This window comes from Maylandia zebra, linkage group LG7 (genome assembly GCF_041146795.1).
Source record: "Maylandia zebra isolate NMK-2024a linkage group LG7, Mzebra_GT3a, whole genome shotgun sequence".
Taxonomy (NCBI): Eukaryota; Metazoa; Chordata; class Actinopteri; order Cichliformes; family Cichlidae; genus Maylandia; species Maylandia zebra.
Genome location: NC_135173.1, coordinates 45,376,320 through 45,391,599, shown reverse-complemented (window position 1 = coordinate 45,391,599; position 15,280 = coordinate 45,376,320). Strand labels below are relative to the sequence as shown.

Sequence of the window (15,280 nt, the reverse complement as noted above, 5' to 3'; positions counted from 1 at the left end):
ACTCATTATAACCAAGGTGTGCAGAAGAGCATCTCTGAATGAACAGCATATTAAAGCTTAAAGCAGATGGGCTACTGCAGCAGAAGACCACACCGGGGGCCATTCCTGTCAGATGTAAACAGGAATCTGACCTCAGTCCAACAGAGCACCTTTGTGATGTGGTGGAATGTGAGACCTGCATCGTTAATGTGTAGCCAACAAATCTGCATCAACTGTGTGATGCTGTCAGGTCAATATGGACCAGAATCTGTGAGGAACGTTTCCAGCATGTTGCTGAATGTGTGTCATTATGAATTAAAGCATTTCTCAAGACAAAAGGGGCCCAGCCCGGTACCAACACGGTGTACCTGTACGCGAATCACATGGTTAGGTCACCTAGCAGTATTTATAAAACTGAGGATTACTCTGATTTAACATTTGATCTCCTTTTGGAAAAATAAAAACAATAATCATATGAAAATTTCTAGTAATGCAGAGGCTAAGGTTGAAAATCGTGTTTAATCATATCGTCAACATGACCCTAAGATTGCTTAGTCTAAAGTTTGTCTGAAGACAGTCTGCTTGGATATCCTTTTATGCTGTACAAAACATGTTCTTGGATATTTCTTCAAGAACTGGTCATGAACAGATGGAGTAATTTGAGATAAACAATCCGGTAATATGAGTACTAATGGCAAACTTGCCTTGGCTGTGATGAGTTCTCAAGGTCTCAAACTGTGAAGTTCTGTGTACCACAGGGTGGAAATCAGCCTCTAATCAGCCTCTATTCAGCAAGTCTTCCAGCAGCCACAACATATTCAGTTGATCTGCATGTGCAAAGGGCATTGCTCAACAAGATTAAGATTATGAACAATAAAACTGTAATCACTGAGGCATTTGAGAAAATCACTCTATTTTAAGCTGTTAAATACTCTGACTGCACCCCCACCCCCCTCAGTGTTTCTTAATTCTTCCTTTCAAATATTTTTGTTGCACTGGGAAGTGCTTAGTAGTTTCAGACTGTAAGAAGACTTCATTTTAATTAGCATTAATCATGAATGAATGTTCGGGTTTTGTAAGTGCAAAATTTGTTACTGACAGTGTTTGCCCAGCCTTCATGATGCAGAGAGACAAACGTTGTCCTAAAAAAGGTCCCTGACCTCCGTTGCGTCTACCTTCTCAGAATTTATAGTTTAATAATTCAACAGTAACTTCTCAAAGATGGGTTAAAATGTTAGAGCTACTAATCCACGTCAAAGGGGGGTGGTTCGAGCATCTTACAAAGGTGCCTCCTGGGTGTTCCAGGCATGCGTGACTGAGAAGAGACCCCAGGGTAGACTCGGGACGTGCTGGAGAGATTATATCTCTTGGCTGGCCTGGGAACGCCTCAGTGTTCCACCAGATAATTTGGAGAATATAGCTGGGGAGGGAGAGGTCTGGGTCTCTCTGTTTAGGCTGCTGCTCCTACGATGGATGGATAGATGGGTGAATGAATGGGTGGGTGGGTTAGTAAATGAGTGAGTGGGTCCACAGTTTCAATCTACACAGAAAATGGCGTCCCTCCCACGGCTTACATGGACCATCAGTCATATATCTTACCAAATTCCCTCAGAATGGGAAAAATGACTCCTAATAGCAAAAGGTTATCAAAACTCCTGATCAGTAGTCTGTGCGCAAGTGTCTATATTATTCTCTCCCAACTATCCCTGTAACTCTCTCAAAACCTTCCATAATTACATAAATGTGAAAAGAGTCCAGCCAACATTTGTGTCAGTATTTCTTCTTTCTTCAGTATCTACCTTTTTCTGTCTCTTTCATGTTGGGAATCTTAGATTGTTTTTCTTCTATACTGCCTTGAGTTAAACCAGGACATTGTTGGTGTTGGGTTTCCATATTAACACAGTGTCCGAGTGAGTAGACAATTTTAGGTGAAGGAGTCACTGAGTTTTGCAACCTGTAAGATTATTTCTGGGAATTATTTGCTTACCTCATTGCCCTGCAGCCTTGCTGGCTCTGGTTCCAGTCTTAGAGTACCAAGCCTGTTTTAGTCCATTTCCCTGCTCTGGACACCTGCATGACTCCATTATACCTGCCCCCAGTCTTTACAGCCCCTACAGTGTGCTTGATTGTTTAGGACTCCTGCATGCTTCTGATACTGCTTCACTTGTTCTCTCATTCAGGAAATTCAGCAATCGGCAGTGTCTTTGAGTTTTTGTGTGCGTGTAACGCATTGTGATATCCTTTTCTACCTTCCCTTTCTAAGTAGCTGACAGTGATTTCTCTTATTTGCATTATATAGTGGTGACCAGCTGTTATCCTAGTGTAGATTTGTGTAGTGTGGCACTTTGCATTTGTTAGCATTTTACAGACTGGGAAGACCGCACATTTTAAACAGATGCATTTGTCAAATGAGCTTTTACACTCTCAGAGGAAACATTATGTGCATTATCTGCTGTAGATATGTTTTTGGGGTTTTTTTGGTCTTCTTTCTCATGTGTTGCACAACTATGCTTATTGTTTTCCCAGTATGGGTCAACAAGCTTAGTTGCATCACTTTTTTATTCAGATTAGAGTTGGACTGATTCCTGAAATAATTTCAAGGAGGGCTGGTCTCTTTAGGTTTACTATAGAAAGGTTACCTCCCTACTTTATGTAGAGTTCTAGTCTGGTCTTAATACATTTGTGCTACAATAAAGAAAAAATTGACCTCAGTGTCTTTCGCTGGCCCTATTTGCCTTTCAAATGCACATATTTTGCACTGCATGGATGGATCTAACTGAGATATTATGATATGTTGGCTCTTGAAGAAAAGAGTGAAACAGGGATTTTTCTTTTGAACTACTTTTATAACCACTGGTAATTTTTGGTATTGTTTTTTTGTTCCAGTCTTTTTGTGTTCATTCCAGCCTGTAATGGCATCCTCTGTTGTTCATCTTGTGTGAGTCTTCATTTTGATTGTGATAACGTCTGTGATGACGCATTTGGCCTCCTGATTCTTTTGTGAGTCTTCTTCGTGAATACTCACACTACTTGAAGTCTACTTTTTCATGGCTTTTTGGGGTTGCTTTTCTTCTCCATCATTCTTTTTGTTCTTTGATGCCTGTTCTTTCACTGGAACTTCTCTCTGCACTGACATTTTCTGTTATTTATTAATGCTCCATTCTCCATGTTGCCCTCAAGTCATTCCGATTTCATGCTGTGAGTCGTTCTTGGGTAAGTAGTTTATCCTGCTGTGATGAGTAGCCTAAATGCCCTCTCTAACATTTCTTTCTTCCTCAGTCTTTTTAGTCTTGCAACATCATCAGAATCCCTTACTCATTTCATGACTTTCCTTTTCATTTATTACTCAACTCTCTCACACCATTTTGAATTTCTGGTCCATGCTGAGGAATGAGGTTTACAGAGCTACCAGGCCTACAGAGGACACCATAACCACAACACTCCTTACTGTTGTCCTGAGCTACACGAGGCTGCTCTTTGTAGATTTCAACCTCCCTCACAAACTGGTGACAAAACTGACAGAGTGTCCAGTCACTTCTGGTCTGACTTTCTGTCTCTTTGACTCCCAAAAGGTGAGAGTAGGCTGCTACAAGTTCTCAGCCCTCAGTCTCAGCACCGGCTCTTCACAGGGATGTGTGCTGAGTCCCTACTCTTCATCCTCTATACTCACAACTGCACCCCCACCCATTCCAGCAACAACCTCATTAAATTTCCAGATGACACCACTTTAATGGGACTCATCTAAGGGAGTGATGAGTCTGCTTATTAGGTGGAGGTGGAGTATTTATCTGGTTGTCGTAGTGATAACAACCTGATCATTAACACCACCAAGACCAAGGTGTTGATTATTGACTACAAGAGGTAGAAAATGGATATTCAGACCATTTTCATTTCATGTGTGGATAAATTATTGGACTGATTCCTGGGCATCCAAGCAGAAGAGGAGCTGACCTGGAAGAAGGCAAAGCAGAGACTTTGCCTCACTCAAAAATCTGCTTATGTCCTTCTATCACTGCTCAGAGAAGTAGAGAGTGGTTTCCCAGCTGCACAGTAGAAGAGAGAAAAGTGCTTTCAGAGGGTGATCACAGAAGATCACCTCTCTCCTCCCTGGAAGAGCTTTACAGTTCCCGGTACCTCATAGAAGGAAAGAGCATCCTGAAACATCCATCCCACCTCGGACACTTTCTGTTTGAACTGCTGCCCTCGAGCAGATGTTTCAGGACATTAAAAACAAGGACAAAAAGATTTAAAAATAGCTTTTATGCAAAAGCTTTAACAGCAAAAAATGCTGCTGGAACTTTGCAATTTTGTGAAGACAGAGCTATGCAAGCTGAATGCCTGGAGAATGCAAAATGTCTTGTGTGATGTGTGAAGTATGATGCGTGTTTTATCTTCCTTTTAAGTTGAGTAGAGAGTTAGCAAGTATAGAGGTTGCTCATTTATAAACTTTTTATACATATATTTATGGACACATTCTAAACCTTTTTTGCCTTTGCACTGATAGAATTGCATCTGATGATACTATCAGATGTACATGTAAAAGTACATGTGTACTTAAATTAAATCTATTACTGTCATTATTATTATTATTATTATTATTATTATTATCATGACCTTGATTAAAAAGGGTTATTTTCAAAATTCAGATTCCTGATGATAATCTCTGTTTGTACTCTTAACACTCTTTGTTATTCTGATCAAAGCTTTCATTCAGCTGGCCACCCTTTGGACATGTGCCTTGTTCTTTGTCTCTACCAAATGTCTACATCTTACATCAGACCTTAAAGAAGATGGCAGGGGAAGCTAGGCTCTTATCAAGATAAAAAAAAAAATTCTGGTAAACAAATTTTGCAATACAAAAGATGAGCAAATGTATGAAGCTACAGTTTGAAATTCAACACAAACAATCCTGAAACATATATGAATGCATACCGAAAAACAGGTAGTCACAATTCCCGTTCCACAGAAATTCGTGCCCCTCATGACGCCATTTAATTATTTTAAATGTCTTAGGAGCTGACATTCAGTCAAATTTAATTTCAAATATCGACAAAAAAGATTAAATCATACAAAGAAAACGTTACCTACATATAAGAATGTTATCAAGCTGATTCGGGGATACTGAAATAGCTGAAGAAATCCCTGCAGTTAAGCTTAACTGAAAGTTTATGTCTGTTTGGCTACAGTGACTTACACCCACTGCTTGAGTGGTTTATAGACAGAGGCCACGATGCACCCGTAGGATGGTCTGTTAGTAACAGCATTTAATTTAATTTTATTTTTTTCTTTTTAAAGACTGTATATAGGTAAGTTGTAAACGTGATGTTATATTTTCGTACTAGGCTGTGTGGCGATGCGTTTTAATGAGCACTTATCCAAAATTTCCGGGGTCGTAAAACCCGTTGTTTGTGTTTCAACCATCATTGGTTTCAACAGTGTTTCTGTTATGAATAACTCACCCCGGAGGGTCGGCCTTGTGATTTTTTTAATCGCTTACAAAAATGACGAATTGGCCGAGCGGAACCTTGTAGAATCCGAACCTTGTTTCTATCCGGACACATATTATTGGGCTCCTTTCTCGCGACCGGTCGCTTAAGCGACGTTCATTGGTTGTTGACAGTTCCAGGTTAGTAACAGGATGTTGTGTGTGTGTGTTGCAGGTGTTCCTATCAGTTTAGTACCCGTTTCATACCTTTAGCTGTCCCTCAGGCGGCGGCAGCAGCTTCACTAAGGATAATGTCTGCTGCTGGTATGCGCTGTCCGGCCTGCGGTTCCACAAACATTGTAGACGATGACCTGTACTCTCAGGCTCAGCTGGTGTGTGTGGACTGCGGCTCTGTGGTGTCCGAGGGAGTCCTGGCTAATGATCCAGTGGGAGGTTCAGGTACGAAAATGAGACTGAAGTCAAGTCTGTCCCGTTAAAAGACCGTGTTAAATATGAGTAGGTTTTTTTTTTTTGTTTGTTTCTTTTCATAATTTTGTTTGCTGAGCTCACCGAGACAAAGTACTGATAGTAAGCGGGACCTGTATGTGCTCCCTAGTGGAGAAATTATGTAATGACGAGGCTTAATTTCCTCACAGTTAGAGATTTCTTAGATATAGATTCAATAAGGTTCTGGAAACATTCATCATAGATTTTTGGTCTATATTGATGTGAAAGCATCATACAGTTGCTGCAGATTTATCATCTGTACTTCATAATGATCATCTCAAATGTTCAAAGGTGCTCTACCGGACTGAGATCTGTGAGTACAGTGAACTCATTTTCAAACCAGTGTTACACTGTGGTTATAAAGGGACGGGACATGGTCAGCAACAATACTCAGGTAGACTGTGGTGTTTAAATGATGCTAAGCTTGTACTAGTGTGCAAAGAAAACATGCCCCCACACCACCATCACAGTGAATTTTAGCCTCACTTACCTGTTCCAGAGTTTCCAAAGATGCTCATCTGCATATCTTGAAGTTGAGGTTCTGTTTCCTTCCTATCAGTTTGAAGCAGCCTGGTCTTTCTCCTGTGACCACTGGGGTCAAACAGGGCATTTTCGACCGCTGCTGCTCTGTTGTTCACTGGTATTTTCTGTCTTTCAGAAAATTTTCTGTAAAACCCTAGACATGGTTGTGTGGGAAAATCCCAGGAGATCAGACATTTCTGAAATCCTTTAAATCACATTTCTTACTCATTCTCATGACTTCAGCAGGTCATTTGACCATGTCTGCATGCCTAAATGCATTGAGGGGCTACCATGTGATTGGTTGAATTGATAATGATGTTTATGAGCAGTTGGACATGTATGGCTAAAAAAAGTGTCAGGTAAGTGTAGATACATAATTTGAAATTTCTTAGCATTAGTCAGGCCGGTTTAATAAATTTGTTCTACTGGGGAGGTTATGTAAAAGGTTATGTAATGTCAATAAATGTAGATTTTTTTTTTTATTTTATTTTATTTTTTTGCTGCTGACATTGACTACTAACTTCAGTACAGGGCAATGACTAGAAGGGCACTTGAAGATTGTAAAGCATGTAAAGTAAGTCCATATGAATGAAATTTATGACCCTCTACTGCTGAAGGAATGGTAGATCTCTCTCTTTACATTTAATCACTTTTGGACTTTGCCTTGATTATTTTCCCCTCTTGCAGATGTCAGCTTCAGTCGAACCACTGCTGTTGCCAAAAGGCCGTGCACAAACCTGATAAAAGGTGAGCTCTTGCCCTCCAAAAGAAGCTTTTCCTTGTTACTTCAGTGTAATTCAGTCCTGTTGCTTGTGCATTTCCTCAAATGGATAATGGATTTGTTTTACACCTACAGGTCAGCAGCGTGTGAAAGCCATATGTCGGATTCTCATGGTCAACAGGGAGATTGAGGATCTCTCACAGACGTATTACAAGATGGCCTATGAGCATAAAGCTTTCCTCAAAGTGAGCCTTCAGAAGAAAGAGATTCTTACTGGTTGCTGTGTGCTTCTAAGCTGCAGGCAGCTCAATTGGCCCATTACTGTGGGAACCATCAGCTGCCTGCTGGATGCCGACTCGATGGCGGTGGGAGCGATTTATCAAGAAATGGTCAAGAACCTCAGCATCGAGGCCCCGATCATCAACGTCACTGATGTAATAGAAGCTCACTGTCATGAGTAAGTGAAGAACTTACTGCAGCTTTCAGTCCTAAAATGCTAAGTAGGTATTTCAAAACAACTAATTTATTGCAGTTGTAGGTCTTCTAACTGAGACCTACAGTGGTGATGTAATTATTTGATTCCCTGATGAATTTGTTAGTTTGCTCACTTCCAAAGAAATTAACCATCTTTACTTTTTTAAAGGAGACAGAATATGAACCAAAAATCCTGAAAAACACATTACATAAAAGGTAGAAAATGATTTGCAGGTCATTGAGTGAAATAAGCATTTGATCCCAGAGCAAAACAGGACTTCATAGCTTTGTTGACAAGAACAGCAGGAAGACATTTCTTGTAGTTAGTATTTTAGTTCACTCCTCTTTACAGAAACTTTTAAGTTTCTTGGCTGCTGCCTGTTAGCTCGAAGCCTCAGCTCCCTCCACAGATTTATCTGTAGGACTGAGGTCTGGAGACTGGCAAGGCCACTCCATGACTTTAGTGTGCTTTACCTTTAGCCACTTCTTCGTTGCCTTGGCAATAAGTTGCCATATTTAAAGTTTTGGCCAAGGGAAGGAGATTCTGAAATTTCGTGGTACATGGCCCTGTCCATTGGCCCCTCGTTGTGTCGTCCTGTAACCCTTAGCAGGAAAAACTGACCCAAAGCTTAATGTTTCCACCTCCGTGCTTGACTGTGGGGATGGTGTTCTTTGGGTCATACTCAGCATTTCTGTTCCAAATACGGCATGTTGAGTCGTTTTTTGTTCAGTCATACCGATAATTTAGTGGTAAGTTATCCTTAGTTATAGAATATGTAGTTATTTGCTTTTATTTTAAAAACATTTTTGGCTTACATAGTTTTTTACTACTTTAGTTAACTTAAAAAGCTGATTTTGTTTTTCCACTTGTTTAACATTCATTTCTCTCTTGGCCTGCCCTGGTTTTAAAGGAGTTTCTTGTTTCAGCGTTAAACCTCGATTAAATTTTAAAACCCATTTCATTGGAGTTACTTGAGGTTAACTGTGTTTATCTGAAAAGCTGATTGTTAAAATATAAAACTGTCAGTGCTCTAGATGATTTACCAGCTCAGTCTTTATCTCAGATTTACTGGGAGCATTTCTCTTTGACAGATACAAAATTAGCTCACTTGATGTTCCTGAAGAATTGGCTGAGAATTCGAGGGACCTGACCAAACGAGCTGTGGCCCTGGTAGAGCTGGCAGCAGATTCCTGGATTGTGACTGGCCGTAAGCCCATCCCCATAATGATGGCAGCGACGTATTTGGCCTGGCAATCCTTAAAACCCAACAAGCATCGCCTGAAATTCTCCCTGGACAAGTTCTGTCAGGTTGCCAAAGTGAAAAAGCTCAAGTCTGCTATGAAGAGAGTAGCTGAAATCAAAGAGGTGTTGTGTAAGCTAGGCAAGGAAATACCCTGGGTCAGGGAAACAGTGACACCGGATAATGTTATTCAGCTGGTTGAATGCATTCTGCAGAACAGGTACGCCCTGCTAAGAAGGGCTATGAGAACCCACGAGGACGCTCTGCTGGAGGAGAGTCAAGCCAGCTGTGCTGAGGCTCCGCCTGAGGGGACTGCTTCCTCCCAAATCTCTGAGTGTGCAGATCAGACTCCAATTACGTCTTTTGTGAAACAAAATGGGTCGAATTCTGACGGGAAAGAGAAGCCAGGAGATGTAGACTATAATCCACGTGTACTGCCAGAGCACAGCGACACTCAGGAGAGTCAAAATCCACCTCCAAACTGGGGTAAAAGAGTTCTGTTTGCTCCCCCATGTGTCATTAATGCTAAGAAAAGGAGAGCGGTGCAGCCTGAACACACGGATGTGACTGGTGATGAGGAAATCTCTGACAGTGAAATTGACTCATACATTCGCACACCTCAGGAGGCTCGAGACTTCGCTTTAATGCAGCACATGCTGTCTTTGTCTGACAGTGCTAAATCATAACCGAGCCCAGTGACTGGTTCTTCAGAGATGGCTGGCATATTTAAGTTTATGTGCACTTTCTTTTTTTTTTTATGACTGTTGAACTCAGGATGCAGACATTTTCGTTGGCTTGATTATATAACCTATTCATCTAATTTTGTACAGTCTACATAAGGGGCTATGTCTTTTGTGTTTGTACTTTAAAAAGCTTCACTCAGCACTTGAAAGTGTAGCATGAGGAAGTTAATGTGTGTAAATATTTTGTTTTAATGGAAATGTGATTAAAGCAAAGGCCTGATTAAAAGGATGCACCAACTTCACCGTGTACATTTTATGATTTTTGGATGGCTTTTCTGTTTGTTCTTTTATATTAGAGCTCTTATCAGTGAAATAACACATGGCTATAAATAGAGCAATTACTGCTGAGTCCACAGCAAACAAACATAAAGAAAGTAATAAACAAATGTAAGTGAAATCTAAGGATGTGTTTGAGTAGAGCTCTGGTAATTAGTCAAATATACACTCACCAGCTATTTCTTTACTTACACCTTGCTAGTACTGGATTGATCCACTCAAATGTCAGATTTATTAAAGCAGAGCTCAACGGTTTTGTGTAAGAGGAAAGTGTTTGAAATACTTTTTATTGGAACTTGTTTGTACATTCTTCTATCTTTGATAGCAGTTTCCATTTCAAAGGTCCTATTTGGGTTAATCCACGAGGGGATTACCTGCAGTTGAACTTCCCAAAACAATCGGCTTTGTTGCTATATTGAGAGAAAGTTCAAAAGTATAGAAGTAGCAGACATGCATTTGCATTCTCAACCTCTGTTGGATTTCATTAAGTATTTACTTCCTCTTCAACATTTGTAATGATGAAGATAGACCTCTAATGGTGCTTTTGCACAGGACACTGCATCCTCTTTACTTGCTGCTTTATTTGGTGCATTGTTTAAGGACGCTGTAAATAACAAAGAAAAATAGTCAGGTTTTAAAACTAATACTGGTAATTTTTGTTCTGTATGAAAACTGTCTATTCCTCATTGCCCTAATTAGAAGCTTTAGAACAGCAACTGGCCACTTCATTAGTTACACGTTGCTGGCACCCAGGTGAACCTTTTGTCTTCAGAACCTCCCTAATGCTTTGTGGCATAGATTCAACAAGATGCTGGAAACATTTCTCAAATTTTGGAGGCTATTTAAAAGCTTATCGTCATGTTCAAGAAGACTGTGGTCCTAAAGGGCTAGACATGGTCAGCAACAACACTGAGGTGGGTTGTGGAGTTTAAATGATGCTCAATTGATATTAAGGGATCCCCACACCATTACAGCACCACCAAAAGGTTGAAGCACTGGTACAAGGCATGGTAGAGGCATGTTTATTATGATGAGAGATCAGATGAGGTAGCACATTTTTCCAGTCTTGTCATGTCCTGTTTGAATTGTAGCCTCGGTTTTCTGACCTTAGCTGTCAGGAGTGGCACCGTGTGGTCTTCTGCTGTTGTAGTACATCTGTTTCAAGATGCTCTTCTGCATATGTTGGTTGTAACAAGTTCTTCCTATAAACTTTCCATTCATGTTTATTAAGTTGAATTGGTTTAACTGTCCACCTCTGACTTCTGGTGTCAACCGAGAGAACTGCCACTCACTGGGTATTTTCTCTTTTTCCGACCAATAGTCTCTAAACCCCAGAGATGGCAGTGTGTGAAAATCCCAGTAGGTCAGTAGTTTCTGATATACTCTGAAATAGCAGCACTAGTATTAATGCTACATTTAAAGTCACTTAAGTCACCTCACTTCTTCATTCCAATGCCCAGTTTAAAGTTTAAAGAGCAGCTGAACAGGCATTGGGTTTAAGGTTTGAGTATGACTCTGGTAGTTCCTAACATGTGATCCAGTTTAATAAGATCAAATTTCTCACACTAATGGACACCATTTGAAAGAGTTTTCTTCTGCATATTATGTATGAAATGCCTCATATATCAGATGGACATGGAAAGAAACTCGCCCGAACATCAAAACCATAAATTTCAATTAATTTTTTTCCCCTGACAGACCATTTTTGTGACAACATCACAAATTCTACCTGAGATATGAGACCTGTGAAGTATAATAAGCCCTTTTTGCTGAAGTCATGTTGACATATTGAAGTACATTCAGGTTGTGTGTGTCCTGTCTCTTTGTTGTATGAACTACAAGGATTTCCTTAATACAATAAAGGGACGCTTTAAGGTTACCACTAATATGAGCATTTCCAACTATGAGGAATCTGCTGTGGAAAAAGCCTATTGTCCTGAGGCTACATTGTGTTGAGTAAACGTCCAATTTTCGTTTCACTTCAGTGAAAAAGTTTGTTGAAACAGGAAATATCTGTTTGAAAATTATTGTTATTGAACACAATGCGTCTTAAAACTCAAAATTCCCACAATACATAATAAAAGATTCACATAAGTGGCAAACCTGAGAACTTAAAAATCAAACCCACAAAATAAGTGCCCAAAACTGGGGTTCCTCTTGTAGTGTGACTTCAAAACTCAGTCAGTCCTCATAGATGTATAAAGAAATAATCCAGCTTTACAGCTTAAAAAACTGGTGTTGAAGTGGGACAGAGTGATCTGGAATGACGTTCTGGCATTTTCTGCTAATTATGACTTAAATCTGATTGTGTGGTTAAATACATAATAATACAAAGCACCATTATTTTTCCTGTGCTGCAGCCTGGCAGTCTTTTCAGCTGATCGCACTGAGGTACTTGCTCAAATTAAAAAGTGGCATCCCACGGTCCTGCTTGCACCCTCTGCGCATCCTGTTTTCCTTCTTATCCCCTTCATGCTTTCATGCACACAGATGTCACAGCTGATGTTGTGGAAATTCTGTATTATAGCCATCTAACAAGTCCTGAAAAATGGGAGCGCGATAAAAGAAATGTGTATTTTCCATTGAGAGAAAGCCTAATGTGTGATAATATAAAGAACTGATGTTAGAGGACAGGAGAGGAAGATGAGAGTTAATTTATGTTGTGAAAACACTTGGAAAAACAAATTGAATTATAATCAACTTGTGTTATTCCAAGTATGAAAATTTTAAGCTGTTTAGTGAATGCTAAACAGCTTACTTGGCAGTGAGCACTGAGATGGATTGGTAGAGCTAGTGGTAGGGTGCAGACAACCAAGTAAAAAAGGTAAAAGAGCATGTATAGATTTTCTTTTACTTATGTATTAATCACATTATTTTATTGTATGATGCCTTGGTGCCACTGGATTTTAACATGTCTGACACCCATACTGTAAGACAAATGGTGGGGGTGTAGTAAGGAAGTTGGGGGGAAGAAGACCACTCCACAGGAAGAGTCTTTTGTCTCTTTGAGGACTCTGGGAGGTAGCAAGGGAGTGTGAACCTTAAGGTGTGAAATAGCTGCGTACTGCCTTTTGTTCCTGGAGAAGGTATTTAACTGAGAGCCATGCTAGGCTCAGGGAGACTCTGCTGACCGTCTGCCCCGCGGTCATGCTCTCCACAAGCTTGGTTTTCTGTTCTTTGTGTGTTTGGATTAAAGAATGTTAGCTACCGCTCACTGCTCGTCTGCAGGCTTTATTTAAATGGAAAACTCCCACAACAACAAGCATAAATGTGGCTTTTCTTTAAAGGAAAACAATCAAAGAAGAGTTTGCTGTTGTCTGTTGATGACAGGCACCTTTAAGTGAAATTCATTATAGATTATTTTTTATTATTAATGATTGATCAATTTCAGCAACCGTAGCGGTTATCAATTTAAATTTATGCTGGTCATGCTTTTTATTTTCACTCGTAAAATGCTATCTTTTGTATTAATTTTGTACTTGGTGAGAATGCTGCCATGATAGCTCGTGTAATATTCTTAAATGTTGTTGAATAAATTGTCTAAATCCAAAACCCCCCCCCAAAAAAACAGGTCAGCTGATCACAGCGTGCACACAAAGAAAACTCTACTGGGGCTCACAATCCAAATCATCATGCTACACTGGATCTTAGCCTAACCCCACCTATCACATCCCGTTTAAACCCTTGATCAAAAAGCATGTTTACTGGTGCAAGTTTTTGGTCTCTGTGGATAATTTTCCTCTTAACTGGAGTCATTGAACTCAACCTCTCTGGTGTGTTTGCACCTTTGTTGCCTTTTGCAGCATTTTAATTATCTGACAAATTACATGTCCTGCTGTTGCACTTCAAAGCCTTTGTTTTAAAGTTTTGGTAAATGAAGTTAAAGTGTATACTTTAGTGTTTATTTGTTAGAGCACTTTGCAAAATTCTGGAGCTACCTCTCATTTCCTTATGTTTTGTTAGGAAAATGGATATATGTGCAGTGATTTATTGAAACATAAACATACATGGAAATACAGCATATTAGGTACCACCTTTGTTCTTCAACACCGCCTGAAGATTTCTTGTAATTTATTTAAGTAGTCTTTAGGAGTAGTTCTTCATGGATATTTAAAGCTCTTCTTCGGATGTTGGCTGTCTTTTGTTCTGTTTACTGTCAAATATGATCCCACACTGCTTCAGTTATGTTTAGGTTTGAACTTTGGGGAGGCCAATCCATGACTGATAATTAGTACCATTGCGTATGTTTCTATCCAGGTATGGTTTTACCGCATTGGCAGTGTATTTAGGATCACTGTCATGCTGAAAAATGAAGCTGTTGCCAATCAGATACTTTTCAGATAGATGCTTTCCACCACTGGATGAAATGCAGTCGAAACCATGACACAGCTTCTAGTGTGTTTTACAGATGGCTGTAGACACTCACTGTTGTTCTTCTCTCCTGACCTTTGTACTTACTAATGCTTATTTTGAACTAAAAATGTCAAATTCGTATTCATCAGTTCATAAAACCTGTTGTCACTGATTTTCAATCCAGCTCTTGTGTAATTTGGCATATCTCAGCCTTTTCACCCTGTTTGCTGTCCTTAAGAATGGCTTTGTGGCAGCCAAATAAAGGGCCAGATGCATCTCTCGGGTCTTGTATCCGGTCTTTGCTGGATTTTCCCTTGTCTTTTTTCTTAAGGACATGACTTTCAGATACTGTTCACCTGAGGGGGGTTTCTTGGCCTAACTATTTTCTTTTATCTTCCACTAGTCTAATTACTTCATATTTTAAGGACACATTGCACACCATGTGGAGATTTAGCAGGTTTTCAGGTGTTAGCTCTTTGGGAATCACAATGTTGGTGTAAAAATATTATTTTATGCCCGTAAAACTGTGCTATCTTTGGCATTTTTCAAAGACTGAAGGGAAGAAATTTAAAGAAATGACTATGAGCTTTGCAACATGCTGCTAGTGACAAAGAACTACAACATACACTTATTAAGTGAATTCTTCGTTAAGTTATCTGCTATGTACAGACACATTACTGATTCATCCCTCGAGTTAGGTGCCTTTTAAGTGTATTAGCAAATGCGACATTCCTATAAAGGTAAGGACTGGACTGAAAATGAGCAAAATAGCAACAAATGTCCAAACAAAAAAGTCTTAGTGCTCAAGACCACCTCACAAAATGAAAAGAAAGTCTGGCTGGAAAATAAAAAAAATGAAGACTTTTGCAGCTTAATGTTTTTAACATCAGACATGTGCTGTGTGTTGATCCTGTGTGGTTTATAAATCCATTTTGATAATCACACTTGCCAACATTTTCTAATAATCCACTTAAAAAGACAGCCCAAAATGATGATTTCCCTTCTCTGTTAAAAACAAAACAAACAAGAAAAAACACAG

At 39.7% G+C, this 15,280-nt stretch overlaps 1 protein-coding gene across 3 annotated transcripts; it reads left to right on the top strand.

Moving 5' to 3' along the window:
- The first annotated feature begins 5,144 nt into the window (after positions 1-5,144).
- brf2 (BRF2 general transcription factor IIIB subunit) lies at positions 5,145-9,854 on the top strand. Of its 3 annotated transcripts, none has more exons than XM_023153238.3 (5): positions 5,145-5,285; positions 5,640-5,863; positions 7,121-7,180; positions 7,290-7,611; positions 8,721-9,854. In XM_023153238.3, exons 2-5 carry the CDS (start codon positions 5,716-5,718, stop codon positions 9,553-9,555), a joined length of 1,365 nt encoding a protein of 454 aa, XP_023009006.1. In that variant the 5' UTR covers positions 5,145-5,285; positions 5,640-5,715; the 3' UTR covers positions 9,556-9,854. The 3 variants fall into 3 exon arrangements, with proteins under 3 accessions (XP_023009006.1, XP_076742572.1, XP_004538211.1); XM_004538154.5 differs by lacking the exon at positions 5,145-5,285 and adding an exon at positions 5,500-5,605 and having other exon boundaries at positions 5,689-5,863; XM_076886457.1 differs by lacking the exon at positions 5,640-5,863 and having other exon boundaries at positions 5,179-5,285.
- Positions 9,855-15,280: the final 5,426 nt, after the last annotated feature.

Bases quoted from the DNA above. Each gene is read 5' to 3' on its own strand.
- brf2 (XM_023153238.3), top strand. From the start codon at position 5,716: ATGTCTGCTGCTGGTATGCGCTGTCCGGCCTGCGGTTCCACAAACATT. The intron at 5,864-7,120 runs GTACGAAAATGA...CCCCTCTTGCAG, and splicing joins TGATCCAGTGGGAGGTTCAG to ATGTCAGCTTCAGTCGAACC. The intron at 7,612-8,720 runs GTAAGTGAAGAA...TCTCTTTGACAG, and splicing joins ATAGAAGCTCACTGTCATGA to ATACAAAATTAGCTCACTTG.